This window comes from Notolabrus celidotus, chromosome 11 (assembly GCF_009762535.1).
Source record: "Notolabrus celidotus isolate fNotCel1 chromosome 11, fNotCel1.pri, whole genome shotgun sequence".
NCBI classification, from domain to species: domain Eukaryota; kingdom Metazoa; phylum Chordata; class Actinopteri; order Labriformes; family Labridae; genus Notolabrus; species Notolabrus celidotus.
In genome coordinates this window covers 6426761-6445170 of record NC_048282.1, presented here as the reverse complement: position 1 = coordinate 6445170, position 18410 = coordinate 6426761, and the positions used below count along the sequence as shown (strand labels likewise).

At 40.7% G+C, this 18410-nt stretch overlaps 1 protein-coding gene across 1 annotated transcript; it reads right to left on the bottom strand.

Annotated features, from left to right (window-relative positions):
- Positions 1 to 890: 890 nt before the first annotated feature.
- On the bottom strand, positions 891 to 18410 carry zbtb17 (zinc finger and BTB domain containing 17). The gene is made up of 15 exons (XM_034696819.1): positions 18213 to 18410; positions 15993 to 16260; positions 15626 to 15805; positions 14276 to 14605; positions 14093 to 14182; positions 10963 to 11255; positions 10582 to 10724; positions 10033 to 10333; positions 9797 to 9884; positions 6016 to 6132; positions 5784 to 5904; positions 4344 to 4474; positions 3960 to 4220; positions 3703 to 3792; positions 891 to 2143 (listed from the first exon to the last, which is right to left on the bottom strand). Exons 2-15 carry the CDS (start codon positions 16195 to 16197, stop codon positions 1815 to 1817), a joined length of 2679 nt encoding a protein of 892 aa, XP_034552710.1. The 5' UTR covers positions 16198 to 16260; positions 18213 to 18410; the 3' UTR covers positions 891 to 1814.

Here is an 18410-nt window from a genome sequence, read left to right as displayed (position 1 = left end):
AGAAGCCACTTCTCTCCAGTAAAAACATCAGGGACAGACTGATATTCTGCAGAAGGTACAGGGACTGGACTGCTGAGGACTGGGGTAAAGTCATTTTCTCTGATGAATCCCCTTTCCGATTGTTTGGGGCATCTGGAGGAAGGCTTGTTCGGAGAAGACCAGGTGAGCGCTACCATCAGTCCTGTCTCTTGCCAACAGTGAAGCATCCTGAGACCATTCATGTGTGGGGTTGCTTTTCGGTCAAGGGAGTGGGCTCTCTCACAATCTTGCCTAAAAACACAGCCATGAATGAAGAATGGTACCAGAACGTCCTCCGAGAGCAACTTCTCCCAACCATCCAAGGGCATTTTGGTGATGAAGAATGCCTTTTCCAGCATGATGGAGCACCTTGCCATAAAGCAAAAGTCATAACAAAATGGCTCGGGGAACAAAACATTAAGATTTTGGGCCCTTAGCCAGGAAACTCCACAGATCTTAATCCCATTGAGAACTTGTGGTCAATCCTCAAGAGGTGGGTGGACAATCAAAAACCCACAAATTCTGACAAACTCCAAGCATTGATTATGCAAGAATGGACTGCCATCAGTCAGGATTTGGTCCAGAAGTTGATTGACAGCATGCCAGGGAGAATTGTAGGTCTTGAAAAAGAAGGATCAACACTGCAAATATTGACTTATTGCATGAATTCTGTGTAATTCTCAATAAAAGCTTTTGATACTTATGAAATGCTTCTAATTTTATTTCATTATACCATAGAAACATCTGACAAAAACACCTAAAAACCCTGAAGCAGCAGACTTTGTGAAAATGTAATATTTGTGTCATTCTCAAAACTTTTAGCCATGACTGTAGTGTTTGTGAAAACAAAAGCACCACACCAGGCTGGAAAATTGTGTGAAGATAATTTATTTACCAGGTGACAAGAAGAACATGTTACTAATATTGAAGGAGACATGATGCAGATGTTAATGTTAACATCAAATATGACATAAAACCATAGTTTCCAGAGAACTGCCGTCAAGCCAATATGACAAATTACTACGACAGAAACAAAAAGCTGGAGATTGTAGACTCTCTTGTCATCACCACTTATTTAATATCTTGTATTAGAGGTGTTTCACATAACAAATATACAAATATTATACATGCACAGTATTTACAATGTTTGAAAGTACATACATTCACAAACTCCCCTCTGGAAAAAATATTAATAACTTTCTTATTAATTCTTTTGTACCTCCAAATGCTCAAGTAAACATCTCTGTAAAATATGCTTTGCATGAAAATACTTTACTAAGTACAATAAAATATTTAAATATTGAATGTTTAAGGAAATATACATATCTCATCTGGGTGACATGAAAAAATAACACTAACTGTTTCTGTGAGCTAGAGAGGGTCAGACATAATGAAACCTAACATTTGATAGAAAAGACAATGCATAACCCTGCATTACAGTCTAAAGATGAACAAACTATACAGAGTAGGATGACAATCTCTGAAATAATTCACAATGATGTAACCTGATCATCAGATCTCACCTCGCTTCTTCAATACAGGACAATAAAGCGGCTGTATACACCCTTGGATAGAACTGTTTAAAAAAGGTTGTATGTCATGAACACAGACTTTCTTTTTTTACACCACATCAACCCGAGTCAGTCACTGATCTTCTCTCTGTTCTGAAAAGATTTGTGATACAAGTTTTAATTCCTACACCGCTCACAAATCTACCCCACCACGCCGACCCTGACATCCAAAACCCTCTCCTTCCCATCGTCATCTCAGTGTGCGTTTCCATCTCTCCATCCTCCTCATGAATCCTCCTCGTCTTTCTTCTTGCCACTCTCCTCCATCTCTTCCTCTGCCCCTCCTTCTCCTTCTCCTTCTCCTTCTCCTTCTCCATCCTGGGCATGCAGGACGAGCTCACCTTCCTGGATGACCTGTTCAGCTGTGGGTTGCCATGTTGTGGCAGAATCCCCTTCTGCAGCGCTGGCTGTGGTGTACTGATAGAAGTCGGAGTCAGCCTGAAACATGACCAGGGCCTGAGCTGTGTGGATGCGTACGTGCTGGGCCAGGGAGCTGGCGTCCAAGAATTTATCACCACACGAATCACAAGCGTACAGGATCTGGGTGTTAGGGTCTGAGAACACAAGAAGAGATGACAGAGTTAGCCACCTATGATTGTGTTCCCTTTAATGGGAGATATTTCCACCTGATATGTATGTATGCAGTTTGTCCCAGTGATCAAGCTCTGATTGAGGGTATACAGAGAAACAACATATAACATCAGATTTAAATTTAACAGCATTAAGAAAGACATCACAGCATTCAATCTAAGCAATCACATCTATCCTTCAGATTTGATCCCTCTATCCCTCTCTCCAACTCGGTCTCAGCAGATGTGTGTCTAACATGAGTCTGGTCCTGCTGGAGGTTTCTGCCTGTTAAAGGAAGTTTGTCCTTGCCACTGTAACTTGCTAAATGCTGCAAAGTGCTCATGGTGGATTAAGATTTGGTGCTACATAAATAAAGATTGATTGATCGATTTAAAAACTTAAAGATTGTTTGTCCCTTTTTCTGCAAAACTAATAAGTCTGCCATCATTCAGTGTTGATCAGTGTTTATAAAATCCCACCTAAGTCCACTTGAGGCTTAGAACTTCACGACACTGGTAATTCAAATCAGTTATTACTAAGTTAAATACGTGATTCTGATTGGATTGACAGCATATCACAGTAATAGCTGATGTCAATAAGTGAAATCTGTGCCCAGGCTTTTGGCTTATTTAGGTGTTCAGTCATTGTTTGTGTCAATGTCAGACGGGCATCCCCATCCCCTTCATGTGACTCCCTCTATACATGTATTAATGATGGACGTCAGAGCAGTAGGCTTCAAATGCTCATGATAACTCTGCTATCACCAAACATGCCCATGTCTATCTCATAATTTAGTTTGGAATAACGCTGAAGCACTACCAGTCAAAAGTTTGGACACACCTTCTCATTCAATGGTTTTCATGTCTTTTAATTATTTTCAACATTGTAGATTAATACTGAAAACATCAAAACTATGAAATAATCTGGTTTTGCCATAATCTGGATTACAACAGTAGTCAAATAGGGCTATCCATTGTGTACTAACCCTACCTCTGAACAACACAACTGATGGTCTCAAACACATTAAGAAGGCAAGTCATTCTACAAATGAACTCTTGACAAGGCTCATGTTCATTAGAAACCATTCCAGGAGACCACTTCATGAAGCAGACTGAGAGAATACCAAGAGTGTGCAAAGCTGTCATGAAGGAAAAAGGGGGCTACTTTACAGAATCTAAAATATAAAACAGATTCTGCTTTGTTTAACATTTTTTTAAAAATTCAATAATTCCATATATATAGTTTGGATGTCTTCAGTATCAATCTACAGTGTTTCAAGTAATTAAAATAAATACAAACCCTGGAATGAGATGGTGTTTCCAAACTTTTGACTGGTAGTGTAGTCCTCTCTAACTCTCAATTATGCAATAATGACATGCCTAACATTAGTTTTAGGTCCTGTTTTCCTTCCTACTCCAAACCTGACATCCTGTTACGTTCTACACTCTACTCCTGACCCCATTTTTTGTGTGATTTTTTCATAAAAACAGTTCATTACAGATGAATTAAGTTAAACTGCAGAGTGAACATCCTACTGATTTACCTGCTTCCTGCACTTTCTCCACAGCCTTGGTGATCTCAGCCTTCAAAGCCTCCGTCTCGTCTGCAGACACTGAAGCAGCAACTGGCACGACTGTAAACGGAACCATGACACATGAAACAAACACAACTCATCAGTCATCGACTCCCTGTTCATCCTCAATAATGTGCAGAAGTTCAATGAGCTATCTGCAGCATGAGTCACACATTGTTCAAATGTCCTGTGTGATGTTTGGTCAGGGACTAGGAGGTGACAATTACCTGTCAGCTGCCCGACAGCTGTGGCTGCCAGGGCCTCTGTTGCCAGGGGGAAGATGTCCTCTGTGGTGACGGTGACTATGTTGATCTCACTTTCGGACGTGGATGCAGCTGCGCACCCATCAAGCCCCTCGTCTGCACCCTCAGTGAGCACTAACCACTTCATGCCGGCTTTGCCATGGTGGACTGTTTTAACGTGGGAGCGCAGGTTGTCCACTCGGTTGAACCCTCGGCCACATTTATCACACAGGAAAGGCTTCTCTCCTGAGAGACAGAGAAACGGAGAGGAGGAAAGTGATCAAAATCCACTTTAAGATGAAAGCTGCAGAACAAAGGCTCAGTTCATATTTCTCTACATTTACCACCCTGTATGTCTTTTCTCCTTACCTGTGTGAATGATGATGTGCTTCGAGAGGTCTCCAACATTAACAAATGCCTTGTTGCACACATGGCACTTGTGCGGCCGTACGTTGTCGTGATGGCGAATGTGATTGGCCAGCTGACTGGACTGCACAAACCTGTCCAGAGAGAGAGACAGAGTTTAAGTCCCGGCCTCCAGCATTTGATATGGAATCACAACAAGAGTGAACAACTATAATAAAAAAAATCAGGTGTTTTTTTTTACAGCCAGCTGGTGAAACTTTTGCAAAGAATACCATATATAACAAAACAGCTGACACCTGATCTGTTATTGCTGCTATAGAGTGTGTGTACTGACATCACTGTCCCACCAAGACACGCCCCTTCTACACACTCAGAAATTGTAACAATGACACGCATGTTTTTTGGCAGTACAGACAGAACATGCAATTTGGTAAAAGAGAAGTCATGTTAAATTGATTTGATTTAATCTGTGATCTATATCTACAGACTCATATATTTTCTCTTTCACTGCAAATGTAGCCTTAAAAGGAAGTTTGCAGGATATTAGGACCATGCACAAACCTAAACATAAACCTAATCCAGTGGCCTCAGGAGCTTTGATCCTTTCTATCTACTGCACAGATGATCTCCTGATATTTTTTTTAAGTCATATTTTTGGGCTTTTCACCTTTATTGACAGGACAGCTGAAGAGAGACAGGAAACGTGGGGAGTAGAGAGTGGGGGAAGACATGCAGCAAATGGTCGACCGGCCGGGACTCGAGCAGGCAACCTCTGCGACGAGGACTATAGCCTATATACATGGGGCACTTAGACAGCTAGGCCACCAGCACCCCATCTCCTGAATTTTGAAGTGTTACTTATACCTTATTACTGTCTGAATGCAGAGGCTTCCCGGTACATGGTTTTGTCAAAATTATGCTTTCAATTATTTCTATATACATATCATCATATATATATATATATATATATATATATATATATATATATATATTATCTTAGCCAAGGATTCTAGAATTTCCACGGAGAAAATTGTGTCACAGTTATTGAAAATAAGGCACTTTTCATTTTATCTATATATCCGGTTAGCTTTGCTAAGTAAGTTAGCATGGTGATCTTTGACAGGTAAAAAGACAGACAAATTTGTGACGCTAAAAACTCTGACTTTATCATCAACAGACACGTGTTTTTCTTTTAATCTGGCTCCATAGCACACCCCTCAGCTCTTTATTCAGACTGAACCCTGGCGCTTACATCCTGTGTGCTTTCTGCCGCTTGGTGGATGCGACTGCAGTGAATTCTGACACCACGTGCACACCCTCTATTCCCTTTGCAATACAAACCTTAAAACACTTCCAAACGTCCTCATTGGACAGTCTCAGGTTATGTTTCATTGTGTCATTTAAGAGCTTTGCATCACATCACAGATATATTTCCATCCTAACCTTTTTCCACAGCGGTCACACACGTAGGGCTTCTCTCCGGTGTGCTGCCGTACATGAGCGATGAGCGAGCTGGCCTGGGTGAAGGCCTTGCCACAGATAGGACAGACGCAGGGTTTCTCTCCTGTGAAGAATCAACTGCAGAATGTTGGTATATATATTTCATGGAGGATTGAAAACAGAACACTAGCAACTCTCTAATTGTTCAGCTGTAGTCTAGAGGCCCTGTGAGTACCTGTGTGAATGCGTTCATGTCGCTGCAGAGCTCCAGGGTCACTGAAGGCTCTCTGACAGTGCATACAGATGTACGGTTTCTCCCCACTGTGAACCCGAAGGTGTCTCTTCAGGTTTCCTGAAATCAGATACGATAACACAAGGTTATTAAGATAAATGGGGAACAGCAAAGGCACAGGCTGTTTTCGAAACGGCCTGCTACATACTACTTACTAATGTAGTACGCAGTAGGTATTACCTACTACATACTGCGTTTGAATTTAGTCTGTAGTATGACTGTTCTGTTCGATCTGTGCTGCAGTATGCTGGGTCAGACGTCACTGAATTTCTGGTTTTGAAAAGTGGAAGTAAACAACAGTGAAGCTGACAGAGAAACTGCTTATTTAGCATTACTTATGATTTAAAAAGTTAGGAAGTGGTTTGTATGTGATTTCATAATTTTCACAGCACCAAAACAGCCACAGAGAGGACATCAACTTCCTGAATACCAGTTTATCATGCAGAAATGCTGACAGTAAAGAGATGTTTGATTGCTCCAGATAGAATAGATGCATTTGAGTGTCTTAGGTCAGTTCATAGTAGAGGTCCAGAAAATGTTAAGCATGCCTTCTCAGATCAGTTCTTTGTAACTGAACTGTTTCATGGACCTCACAGCCATCTAAAGAGTCTGTTCACTTAATTTGACAAATTTGGAATCAAAATTAGGGCTCAACAACCTTAAGCCAATGTTACAAAGTCACTTAAAGTAGGGGTTCAAAGACTTTTACATCCCGCGACCCCCAAAATATAGTTGCCAAAGACTCACGACCCCCACTGTCCCTCAAAGTGATTTAATGTGGTTTTATTTAGCTGGTCTGCAGAAAATTAAACTACCTATATGAGCATGTGTCTGTGTTTCCTGTGCCGTTATGAATTAACCTGCTGTTACTGATGCTTTTGATAATTAACTGTTCACTAACTCTAAACTTATGAGTCATCTGACAAAAAGAAAGGCAGAAAACTCATTACATGTTCTATTTTCAAGGTTTTATTTCAAGTTTAGACACTATTTCTGTCAATATTTTTTACTATAAAGGGTGAAATGGGTACTATTTTTAGATAACAAAAAAAAAATCTGAAAGACATCTCACGACCCCCCAGGGGGTCCCAACCCACACTTTGGGAACCCCTGACTTAACTGTAAGCTATAAGACAATAGCAACAGTGTTACGAGTCGTGACATTTATTTTAAAGGTGTGTCGACTGTGAAGCTCTGAGAAGAAGGAGAGCAACATAAACATTCCTGTAGACGTTCTGTTCACCTTTTCTAATGAAGCCTTCATGGAAACGTTCAGTCTGATGTGAGTTATGACAAATTAGCAGGATCTAGTTTGACTGTGAATTAGGGTTGCAAAATTCTGGGAATTTTCAAAGTTGGAAACTTTCCATGGGAATTGTCAAGTGGATCCTATTTCAGGAATCATGTCAGGGACAGATCAGGGGTCAGGCCATGATCATGAACTGCGTTGGGAGACCCGTCCTTGGCCAACTAACCGTAGTAGACCCCAACGACAGGGTCCAAGGAGATGGTATAGCAGGGAACAAGGGGAGCAAAGATACTGGGGGAGATAAGGAACAGAGTTCGTTATAATTACACTCCTCTGGCTACTGTACTGTTGCACAGGGACCTGGTCCCTGTATCAGCCACTGAGACCCATAGCCTTAATGCATTTAAACTACTGGTACGTAATCTCCAGTACAAGGCTCGTGACCCGGCTCTCTCCCTCTTCTTGACCTACCTACTGGGGCGCACTCACCTGGGCCTCGGGTTTAGAGGTCTCATACAGGGTGGAATGCTGGTGCTATGGTTACTCGTGGACACCTGTCACATGTTCTACCCACCCTTGAGAGTGATGAATATATATCACCCTATCACCCTGGCTGGCTCAAAGGCATGCGCCGACAGAGGTGTAAGAGACCTGACAAGATCAGAGTCTCTGCTTGCATGCTTAGCACACATATTAAGTTGTATTTACAAAAGCTTACATTATATAGGATGCCCACTGTCTCACCTGTCAACAGACGATGAAAACAGCAGACCTCCTGTGGAAGGTCAGCTACTCCATATGGATGTGTGAGACATGTTATATGGAAAATTACAACTTTCATTATTCCATGGGGGTGATCTGCAGAGGCGGATGCCAAACCTGGCTACTGAAGATTACAAGAGAATCCGAGAGCTCGAGAATGGAGCCACTGTTTACCAAACGACAGCTAAGAAAGGGAGGCAACTCGTCCCCTTCATTCCGCTGAGAGATGGCAGTACTTACTATTCTACATATGCCAAGATATGGTGGTACACAAATGGGGAAACAACAACTTCCCTGCACCTGACTGACGGAAGATTCTTACGGATGGGGTGCCGCCTGACTAAGAAGGAAAAATCAGAACCAGCAAAGAGTGAAGGAGAAATTATGGGAATAAACCAGGAAATCACTAAATTGAAGGATGGCTCTTAATAGGGAACTAAAATTTAGTTGGGGAAAATATGTTTAAGCATAATCCTGACTAAAACAACCAGATTTCATTCAAGTACAGTTGAATATCTATGCTATTCCTCCATCACATGCACATATAAGCACACTGCTTACTGCAGAGCTTTTGAGACCACGCCCCCTACATGCACTGTGCATTCCTCCATCACATGCACACATGATTTCTAGAATCCTGCAGAGGCTTGAGAAGCTTGAGGGAAGATGCTTTTTTATTTGCATGTTGAATGGGACTTTGTTGGGATTGCATTTTTGTTAATTTTTGAATGGGTTGGGTCGGAGGGATGAGTAATATTTAACTGAACTTTCATGTTTTTGTTCTTCAATGAAAGAATTGATAGTTCAATAAAATATTTAACACTTGATAAAGTTCTACTTACAAATAAATCTGTTTTAATTGTATTATTTTGGATTGATGTCTGCTTATAACAAAACAAATATTTATGTTTGGATATGATACCTTTCCATTAAACTACCCTCAATTCACAGGTAATTCCCATAAATTCCCATGGAAAGTTTCTAATTTGGAATATTTCCAAAATTCCCCAGCTTAACCTCCGAAGGAAATTTCCGGATATTTTCCACCACTTCGCAACCCTACTGTGAATCGACCGTGAATTGAAATGTTCAGTTTTATGTTTCTTCGTCCTGCAAGGAGGCTGACATGGTAGCTGTCGTGGAACTTTCATAGTCTTATATATATGTATGTAAGAATGTTTAACTCTTTTATCCTTCCAGTCTAAGTGTCAGGGGCAGAGTGTTTATCTGTGTGTTGTGACGAACTTACTGTCTCCAGACTAGAGCACAGCTCTTCTTCCCAATTGTTTTGTTTCTTATTGTCCAAATGTGGTTATCTAACTGTAGTGTCATCTTTGGGGGAATAAAGGTACATGCCTGAGGATTTGTCTGACAGAACTGACTTGGCATTGCACTGCACTCTCCTGCCTGTGTAGTGTTATGTTATTTCTCCTTGGCCAAGTTCTACATAAACTATCTCAACGTAAGCCGTCAGAGTCTCCTGAGTCTTCTGTGTCAAGTGTCCAGTTCATTTATGAATTCCATCACAATAGCATTACTGACTTCGAGGTCAGAGGGTCTACTTTTTATCATCAAATGATGCTCCTGAAAATCTTTACTCCCTTTATTATTTTGTTGTTATAAACTCCCTTTCGAGTTTATAACAACAAAAAGATCTCGGTGTAACAGCAGAAGACAAAAGTCAACAAAACATGGTCTGTGAAGTCCTCTTACCTGAAGTGGTGAACTGTTTGCCACATTCTTTGCACTTCAGAGGCCCGTCTGTGATGTGGATCTTTAGATGAGCCCTCAGGTTCCCCAGCTAAAGAAAGTACAACACAACAAATAATGAATAACACCGTCTTAAACATATGTATGAACCAGGCTGTCTTTATACATGCATGGTTTTTGTTTTATTAAATGATGTTAGGCAGACACGTGGTGCAGTTTTAGCTGCAGGCCAGACTCACCTGGTTGAATCTCTTGTCACAGTGAGGACACTTGTTGCCCTTCTCGGTGTCGTGCGTCTCCAGATGTCTCATCTTGGCGGTAGGGTCGGAGAAGGCCTTGTTGCAGAAGTCGCAGAGGTATGGCTTCTCGCCGCTGTGCACCAGCTGGTGACGCTTCAGGTTGCCAGATGTGGTGAACAACTTGCCGCACATGTCGCAGCTGTAGCGCGCCTCGCCTGTGTGCCGCTTGCGATGCAGGTTGAGCAGGCTGATCTGACGGTAGCTCTTCCCACACGTGGAGCAGCAGTACGGCTTCAGAGGGCTGCAGGGAAACAAGATCTCAGTTTAAACAAACATACACACACACAAACAAACAAAGATGCACGCACACACACCTGACCTAGCTCTGTGGACAGGTGTCATTTTAAAGAGTGCACGTAAACTTAACTTAACTTGTGTGTTGTGTCTCTGTTTGTTATTTGTTTTTAAGCTTTGTAAAGCACTTTGATTGAAAGCGCTCTATAAGTAAAATTATTATTATTATTATTATTATTAAATGATGTAACTCACCTGTGTGTTTTCTCGTGAGCTTTACAGGCTGCAGGGTCAGAGAACGCTTTGTTACAGTCCCGACAGGTGAAGGGCTTCTCTCCTGTGTGGATGCGCATGTGTCTCTTGAAGTTACCAGTGTGAGTGAATTTCTTCCCACAGTCCTGGAGGACAGATAATAAAGCATGAAGAGTGAGCGGACACAACTTGGGATTTATTTACAAATGTATCTGACTTTGCTGGGACACTGATGAACAGTCATTTTCTAAGCTTGTGGCAGAAATGTGATGATCCTAACTTCCATGCTATGAGCTAAAAGAAGCAAGAACACATTAAAATTAAAATCAGTTACAAACATAATGTTTACTCTTTCCTTGTTCCCCTCTCACCCACATTCCTCACCTCACATTTGTGCGTCACAGAGCTGTAGGGTTTGGACTCTGACCGGCTGCTTATGGACATTGACTGATTTTGTCTGTCTTCTCCTTCGCTGCTTGAATCCACTTCTTCTGTCTGGTCACCGGCCTCGCCGTCTTCCTCTCCAGCCTCTTCTTCATCATCATCCTCATCATCATCAGCGTCTACCTCAACAGGCTCTTCGTGGTTGTCCTCTGGTTCTGCAGTCACTTCTGCCGGCTCTGCTGCCTTCTTCACAGTTTTTCTCTTCGATGGGCCTTCGTCTTCAGCGTCATTGTCTGCCAGAGTGATAACAGAGGACTCCTGAAAATTACACACTGTGCAGACTCTTGACTGAAGATGGAGAATATAAAGTCCCTGCATGTTAATAGACGCCACCTTTAAAATTGTAAACCCTTCACTGCTGCCTGGATATGAATTAAAGTCTAAGACGTAAGAAACATGAGAATAATAACAGTAGCTTGATGAAGCTTGTTCAGAGTTTTCTTTTACATCAAATTCTTCATATTTTTCACGTCTGGAATATTTTCTCTTTCCGCTGAGCTCCCTTCATCACCAAACATTTCTTTCAGCTTTCATCACAGGGTCGTACACAATGATGGCAAACATGAAAATGTAATCATTATTCAGTCATGGATTAAAGACTGAGTTAATCAGTGTGAAGCTGGTGATGATTTAAAGTATTACTTTGACAATTAGTCTGAAATATTTTGAACTGGTGTCACCGGTAGCCCCGTAGTTATGTCTTTGCGCCCCATGTATGGAGGCTGTTGTCTTTGACCCAGGTGACCTGGGTTCAAATCTAACCCTGTGGCCTCTTTCCTGCATGTCATTTCCAATTCTTTCTGCCTGATTTCTGACTCTATTTATATTCTCCATCTTTTCTCTCAAATAAAAGCACAAACAATAAGTCTTAAACAAATATTTAAATTATAAAACTTAGCATTTCTGTTTGAAAATGACACTACAAGGTGGAACAAGGGAAACTTTAGTCTCTATATGTGATTCTGTGCACTGACACCAATAACAAATTCTATAAAAAGTAGGGATGTCAACAATTAATCAAGTATTGATTAATTGATTGTTAAGAAATGACTCAAAACACGCATTTTTGTTTTCAATTTTCCGTCACGTGGAACAAACATCATGTGGTCTCATATTTGGTTCAGCTATCAGGGAGGCAATTTAAATTTAAAGCGTGTTTTAATGTGAATCAGCTGTTAAATGCAGAGACACTCAGCTGGTGACTGCGGCTGTGCGTCAAGTCTCCACGAGCGCTTTTTAAAGAGGATCAGTACGCTACCAACAATGACATGGACTCGAAGGTTGATAACAAAGGTTGATACAAATCAACAGACTGGTGGGAATTGCCAGGAAGCCATGTTTGCAGATCAGCATCAGAGCCATCTGGGCTTTTCTGCCACTGGACTGATTATGACCCGGTTGTGGGTCTGAAATATGTTTCTGTTCAGTTCTCTTGTTGCAGCAAAACCACAATTATTAGTCTGAGCCTTCACTTTATAAGACTTGTCCATGGAGATTATTTTTATGAGCCTGATCGTTGATATTCAGCGTGTTAAACATGTTGTACCCATGTTCAATACTGTCAGTTATATGCATTTTGTTGTTTTGGAAAATATATTTTGGGGGAAAACAACATATTTAGCATTGTTTTTGTCCCATTAAAGCTGGGGTTGGTAATCAGATTTAGACACTTTTTGTCATACTGGTTAAAATGATCTTTATGCCCTGATGGCAATCAATACATAATGTGTTCCTAAAAAAGAGTGAAAAAAAGCTGCTATCTACAGCCTGAATAAACCTGGGAAAACACCAACCAATCACCGTTTTTTGGCTCCCCAAATTTTAAACCAATCAAATCCCGTCCAGCCGTTCTGCTCTCCTCCTGCGCGTACATTTCCCCGGCGTGCACTCCTCCGAGTCCCCGTCTCTTGCCTCTACTTCCCCTGACTCTATTTACTGCCCCTCTCACTCATCCTCGGCCTGTCCCCTCTGACCTGATGAGGTGCTTTGCTCAGGACTGTAGTCCGGATCAGAGTCTAAAAAGCTCTCACCAACAAGCAGAATAATTAATGACGTTCAGTAAGTCCTACAGAAAATATATATTATTGTAGCGTCCGTCCGGACGCTGTAGGGATGACGAGCCGATTTGTGAACACGTTGATCTTTAATAACCGGTCACTGTCGGCCGTGATCACGACAACCAACAAAGCAACAATCAATGTTTGAATGCATGAAAAACTTCTCCTCTCCTCTCTCCCACTCACACACTCTACACCTCTCCTGATGCCATCACTGACCGTCAACACTGTAGGAATTAAGAACATCTACACTGAACAGGTTTAACAAACAGTAGATCTGTTACAGTATTATATATGTGTTATAACTTTTCTCCTGATATCGTGTCACCGGTACAACTGGATAATGCTAGCATGACAGTTGTGAGTACTAACAGCAGCCATGATTGTTTGTGTTTTTAACTTTCACTATGATAATGTTTTGGTGAGGACAGGTTTTGAATCAGTCACGATCATATGGTAGAGAATCAGCGGCGCACGTGCATGTGAGCGGGTGGGGGCGTCGTTTTGGAGCTCCGAGGGAGGAGGGGAGGGGTTAGACGGAGTCATGAGGAAAAGCTACATTCAAATTCATGCTGGTTTTCCGAGACTACCAACCCTTGCTTTAAATCAGCTGTTTTCATCTTTCATTACACTACATGGAAGTTACTATGTGACTTGGCACATTCACAAATAACTACTGTATCCATCTGAATCGCACTGTTCTTCATACTGTGTATGTTTGTTTTTAAATAACCTGGTGCAATTTTTATCATGCAAAAACTTACCTTATCTATTTATCAGATAGAAGTGTACATAGGGTGTATATATCTGTAATAGTTGCCATATTTCATTTTATTTTTACCTTACTTTATTTTATTATATTATATTATATTGTACCCTGGTCATTGCTATTATTACTGTTATTATATTTTTTAACTATGTTAGTACATTGTTGTATTCACCTGTCCCTAATAAAAAGAGTTAGGTTTGTTGAGAAGAGTGTTTGGGTTGGTAAATCAGAGCAGAAAACTCACCAGGAGGGAAGTTTCGTCGTGGAGGTTTTCTGATTCTTCTCCCTCGAGAGCTCATGTAGGAGGAGCTGCCCGCTGATTTCAACTGGGACTCTGAAAATAAAGCGAACATACTCATGAGTCAAATAAAAAGACGTTTACTCATTACATCAGACATCTTGTAGTAGTAGTAGAAGTAGTATTTACTTGGCGTGTAGTCGGAGTCCGAGGGGTCGTCCTGAAACCCTGACGCCCCCTGTGCAGCACTTTCCTCCTCCTTCTTTACAGAGATCTTCTTCTGCGCAGAAACCAGGAGGTTTTTGGACAGCCTGCCTCGGCTTGACGGAGATCTGGTGGTCTGAGAAGCAATTTGTTCTGTTTCGGCAGAGTCGTCTTCCTCTGAATGTTCCTGGTTCTGTGGGAGCTCTGTGTTTTCTGTGGGAGTGTCAGAAGGATTCTCCTCCTCTGCTTGTAGAGCAACGTCTGCCAAGTCACCCTCCAGCTTCTCTCCGTGCTCTTCCTCGCCGGGTTTTTCATCTGGTTTGATTAGAAATGTTTCCAGTATTAGAATAAAGACTACACAGATGGATTTCAGATTTCAGGCTAATTTTTACACAGATTCATAATCAAATGTAGAACTTGAGTCGGCTTTTTAATCGAATGGCATAAACAAAAACTCAAACAGCAATAAATGAACAGAAACTGATCCGGTCTGCACAAAATGTCACATCATGTTAGAAAATGAATTATTTCTTTAAAGAGCGAAATTTATAACACATATTCTAACCTACGAGCGCAGCCATTGTTTTACTAGCGCAATATATGCTGGGTTGATGACATGTAATGGTTGCGTCATAACATGGATTCGGTTAGTTTGATCTGCAGCGTCCGTCACAAGCAACAAGTAATCAACCCAGTTTGGTAATCCTGCTGAGAGCACACATGATTAAACTGAGAACACAAACTTTGAGGTCCTCGAATGCTTCCCATTTTAATGTTCCTCATGTGTCCCTCACAAGTGCCGGCATGAGAGCTTTCTGTTTTTATGCACAGAAAATGTGGAACTCTCTGCCTCTGGACTTTAAAACAGGGAGCTCTCTGTGTGTTTTTAAAAGGAAACTTAAGACTCACCTTTTTCGTCTGGCTTTAACCTGGAGTCATTTCCTTTAGGACCTGGACTGCATTATTACCATTGTTTTAACACCATTTTCATTTATTCAATTTATTCTATCTTATTATATTAGATTTTATGTTCATATTTATCTATCTGATTTTATTTATTTATTTTTTTGTAATTTTTTTTCTGATACTTCTCTGATTGTATTTTATTGATTTGATCATCATGATTTTATTATTGAAGTGTTTTATATCACTTTCCTTTCCACTATTACTGTTGTTTTCTATCTCTGTTCTTTTGTGAAGCACTTTGGGCTGCATGCTTGAATGTATGAGAGGTGCTATACAAATAAAAATGAGTTGGGTTGAGTTGAAAGATCAGACATAATGTGCAAAAGATGATTGACAGACTTGTAAAATCAATGTGAAGGCTGGACTCACCAACAGCAAAGTCCAGTGTGATGAGGGACGGCGTTTGAGTGGCCATGGACTGATACGCTGAGCAGGTGTTTACTATTTCTTGCATTTGGAGAAAGCTGGCGACAGTCCTCACATCTTCTACGTTCTGCGGAGTTAAACTCAGCTTAGCTGTGTACATAAACTCCAGGACCTGACCCAAACCTGCAACAACAATCAACAACACACCAAGTCACGATGCAGGAGTGATGATAGATCATGTTTTTAGTAAGTAATGCATCATGATGGCAGAGTAAAAGCACAGGAAGATGAATCTAACAGTGAAATGAAAGAATAAATGCACAGATGTAGAGTGAGCAGGAAGATGTGTCCACAGGCTGTAAGAACCCACCAGCTGCGTTGCTGATGTCCAGGTGCACCACATCTTTCTGGTCCAGGAAGAGGGTGCGGAAGTAGACACTGCAGGCTGCCAGCACAGCTTTATGGGCCTTGAAGTCCACCCCGTCCACAACGAAGGTGCAGTCACACAGCAGGCCCTGCTTACGCTGGCGGTTGAGCTGCTCCAGGACCTTCCCGCTGTGCCAGGGGAACTCCATCGCCCTGATTGCCTGAGGACGGTGGAGGACTCTGGCAAGGGGGCTCAGGCTCTGAGGATCTCCCTGTGTGAGATGAAGACATTTCATTTAATGCACAAGTCTAATCACAATGAGGAGGGGTAAAGATGCAGACTTACACATGTTTTCTACTTGAATACGGATACATTCACTAAAAACGTCTTTACTGGAGTAGTACTGAAGAGTTAAGGTCCTGAATAAACTCATAAATATCTATCTGATGGATATTTCTACAAGCTGTTTCTGTACAAAGCTAACTGCACGGATATAATCTAACTTTATGTGCTGAAAATGATAATCATCAACGTCTCTTTTAAATGTCCCAATAAAGAATAGAGTATATCTGGCTGCTCTAAACCTGTCTGGGTGTTGCTGACATTACAGCTGCTTTATTTTCCTCCATGTTTCTGCAGATTTCCTCCGTCTTTAACACAAATGTGATTCACTTGATGTCTTTTCTCTGCAGCTGTGTTTTCTGGCTAAAGTTGTTGTCCTGGTGTTTCATCTATCATGCAAAGTTGTGTATGCTCTATTGTCACATCCATACATGTGGAAACAACAACAACTGCTGATGTAAAAGAAATCAGATTATTCCCTTCAGACAGTTTGTTTTATCATGTAAAAGATAGATAGATAAAGTTTTCAGGAAATTAGATCCTCAAGTACAGTAGACAGTCCTCACATATTTGAGTATCTTGTTGTTCTCTTTCTTTGTGTTAATCCCAAATGAAAATGCGTCTTTGTTTATTATTGGAGATTAAAAGTATTTTTCTTTTAAGATTTAGATGGACTTTATTGATCCCCCATTGAGGGAAGGTTTGTTCCAGCAGCTTACAACAGGTGACATGTGAATACAACAATGTACATACATAGTTAAAATAATAAAGTAAGATGAAAATGAAAAATCATATTATTATTAATATTAATAATAATAATAATATGGTAATAATAATGATGGTGATGATAATAAAAATAATAATAATAATAATAATAATAATAATAAGTAAATCTAAAATAAGATACAATGAAATAAAATATATTTGATAGTGAGGGAAGTTATTATCCTCTTTTAGATGTCATCACTTTTTTATTGATGTGCTTTAACAGGAGATGTCACCTGTGTGTTTTAATCCAGATGTTTTTATTATTTTCAGGCAGTATCACTCGCAGGTTTTTATCCTTTTGTTTTTTTATGTTTCTAATATTGAAATTGTTTTGATCTTTTATATTTTATTGTTTTTAGACTTCCAAAATTGTTCTATCTTGACCTCTTGTCTTAATTTTTTTTCTTTCTTTCTGTCATTTTTTTTTGCTGTCACCTCCCTGCAGGTTATTATTCTATTTTATTTTATTATCTTTCCTCGTCTTCCTCACATTTCTCTTTTATTGCCTTTTAATTTCTTTCTTTTTTGTAAAGCACTTTGTAATCCTGTTTTAAAAAGACTTTTTATTATTATTATTATTATTATTATTATTATTATTATTACTGTAGGGATAAAATTGTAGCAGGTTTTTATGAGCGCACAGTATGAAAAACATACATAATTGTCTGCACAGTAAGTGATATCAGACTGAATCTGCATTCCAATGAATGAACCCAGAGTGTTTTCAAAGCAACAACTAAATAAAGAGTATTGAATAAAGTAGCTGACTACTGTGAGGCGTAATAAACCACGAGATGCTAAACTAACAGCACATTTAGCGGCTAAGGAGCTAAACAGATCAAATAAATTACTGCATTAAATAATATTTAACCGAGTGTATGTTATCAGAAAGTTTCCCCAGCTGGCTCTGTCAGTGGATCGATTACAATTCCTCCATCCTTGCAGCTTTGTGATCAGGGATTAATTTAGCGTGCCTTGACATGCATGTAGTGAAGGAGCAAGATGGCGGAGCGTCGAGCTCGGCCTGTCTTCATCCCTTATTGTTTTCGCAGCTCGCTCGTTATTTTCCCTTCACTAAAGCGCCATCTTCATACAAACCGAGTCCTGAATTACCTCCGTGTGGTGGCGCCTCGAGTCCGGGTTGAAATCACAGGAGCGGACGGTGTTATGGAGCCTTTAGCTGACTTAGGATAAACAAACCCAATCGAGTTTTTCGGTGATCGATCCTCCCCTGCTCACTCCATCCGCCGCCATCTTCCTCTCTCTGATCGATTGATAGGGACCGGCCGGATGTACCACAGGAGCACGCGC

Coding starts and splice junctions, on each gene's coding strand:
- zbtb17 (XM_034696819.1), bottom strand. CDS start 16,197: ATGGAGTTCCCCTGGCACAGCGGGAAGGTCCTGGAGCAGCTCAACCGC. Junction 10,334..10,581: donor GCTCACGAGAAAACACACAG/GTGAGTTACATC, acceptor GTTTCCCTGCAG/CCCTCTGAAGCCGTACTGCT. Junction 6,133..9,796: donor CAAACAGTTCACCACTTCAG/GTAAGAGGACTT, acceptor ATCTGATTTCAG/GAAACCTGAAGAGACACCTT.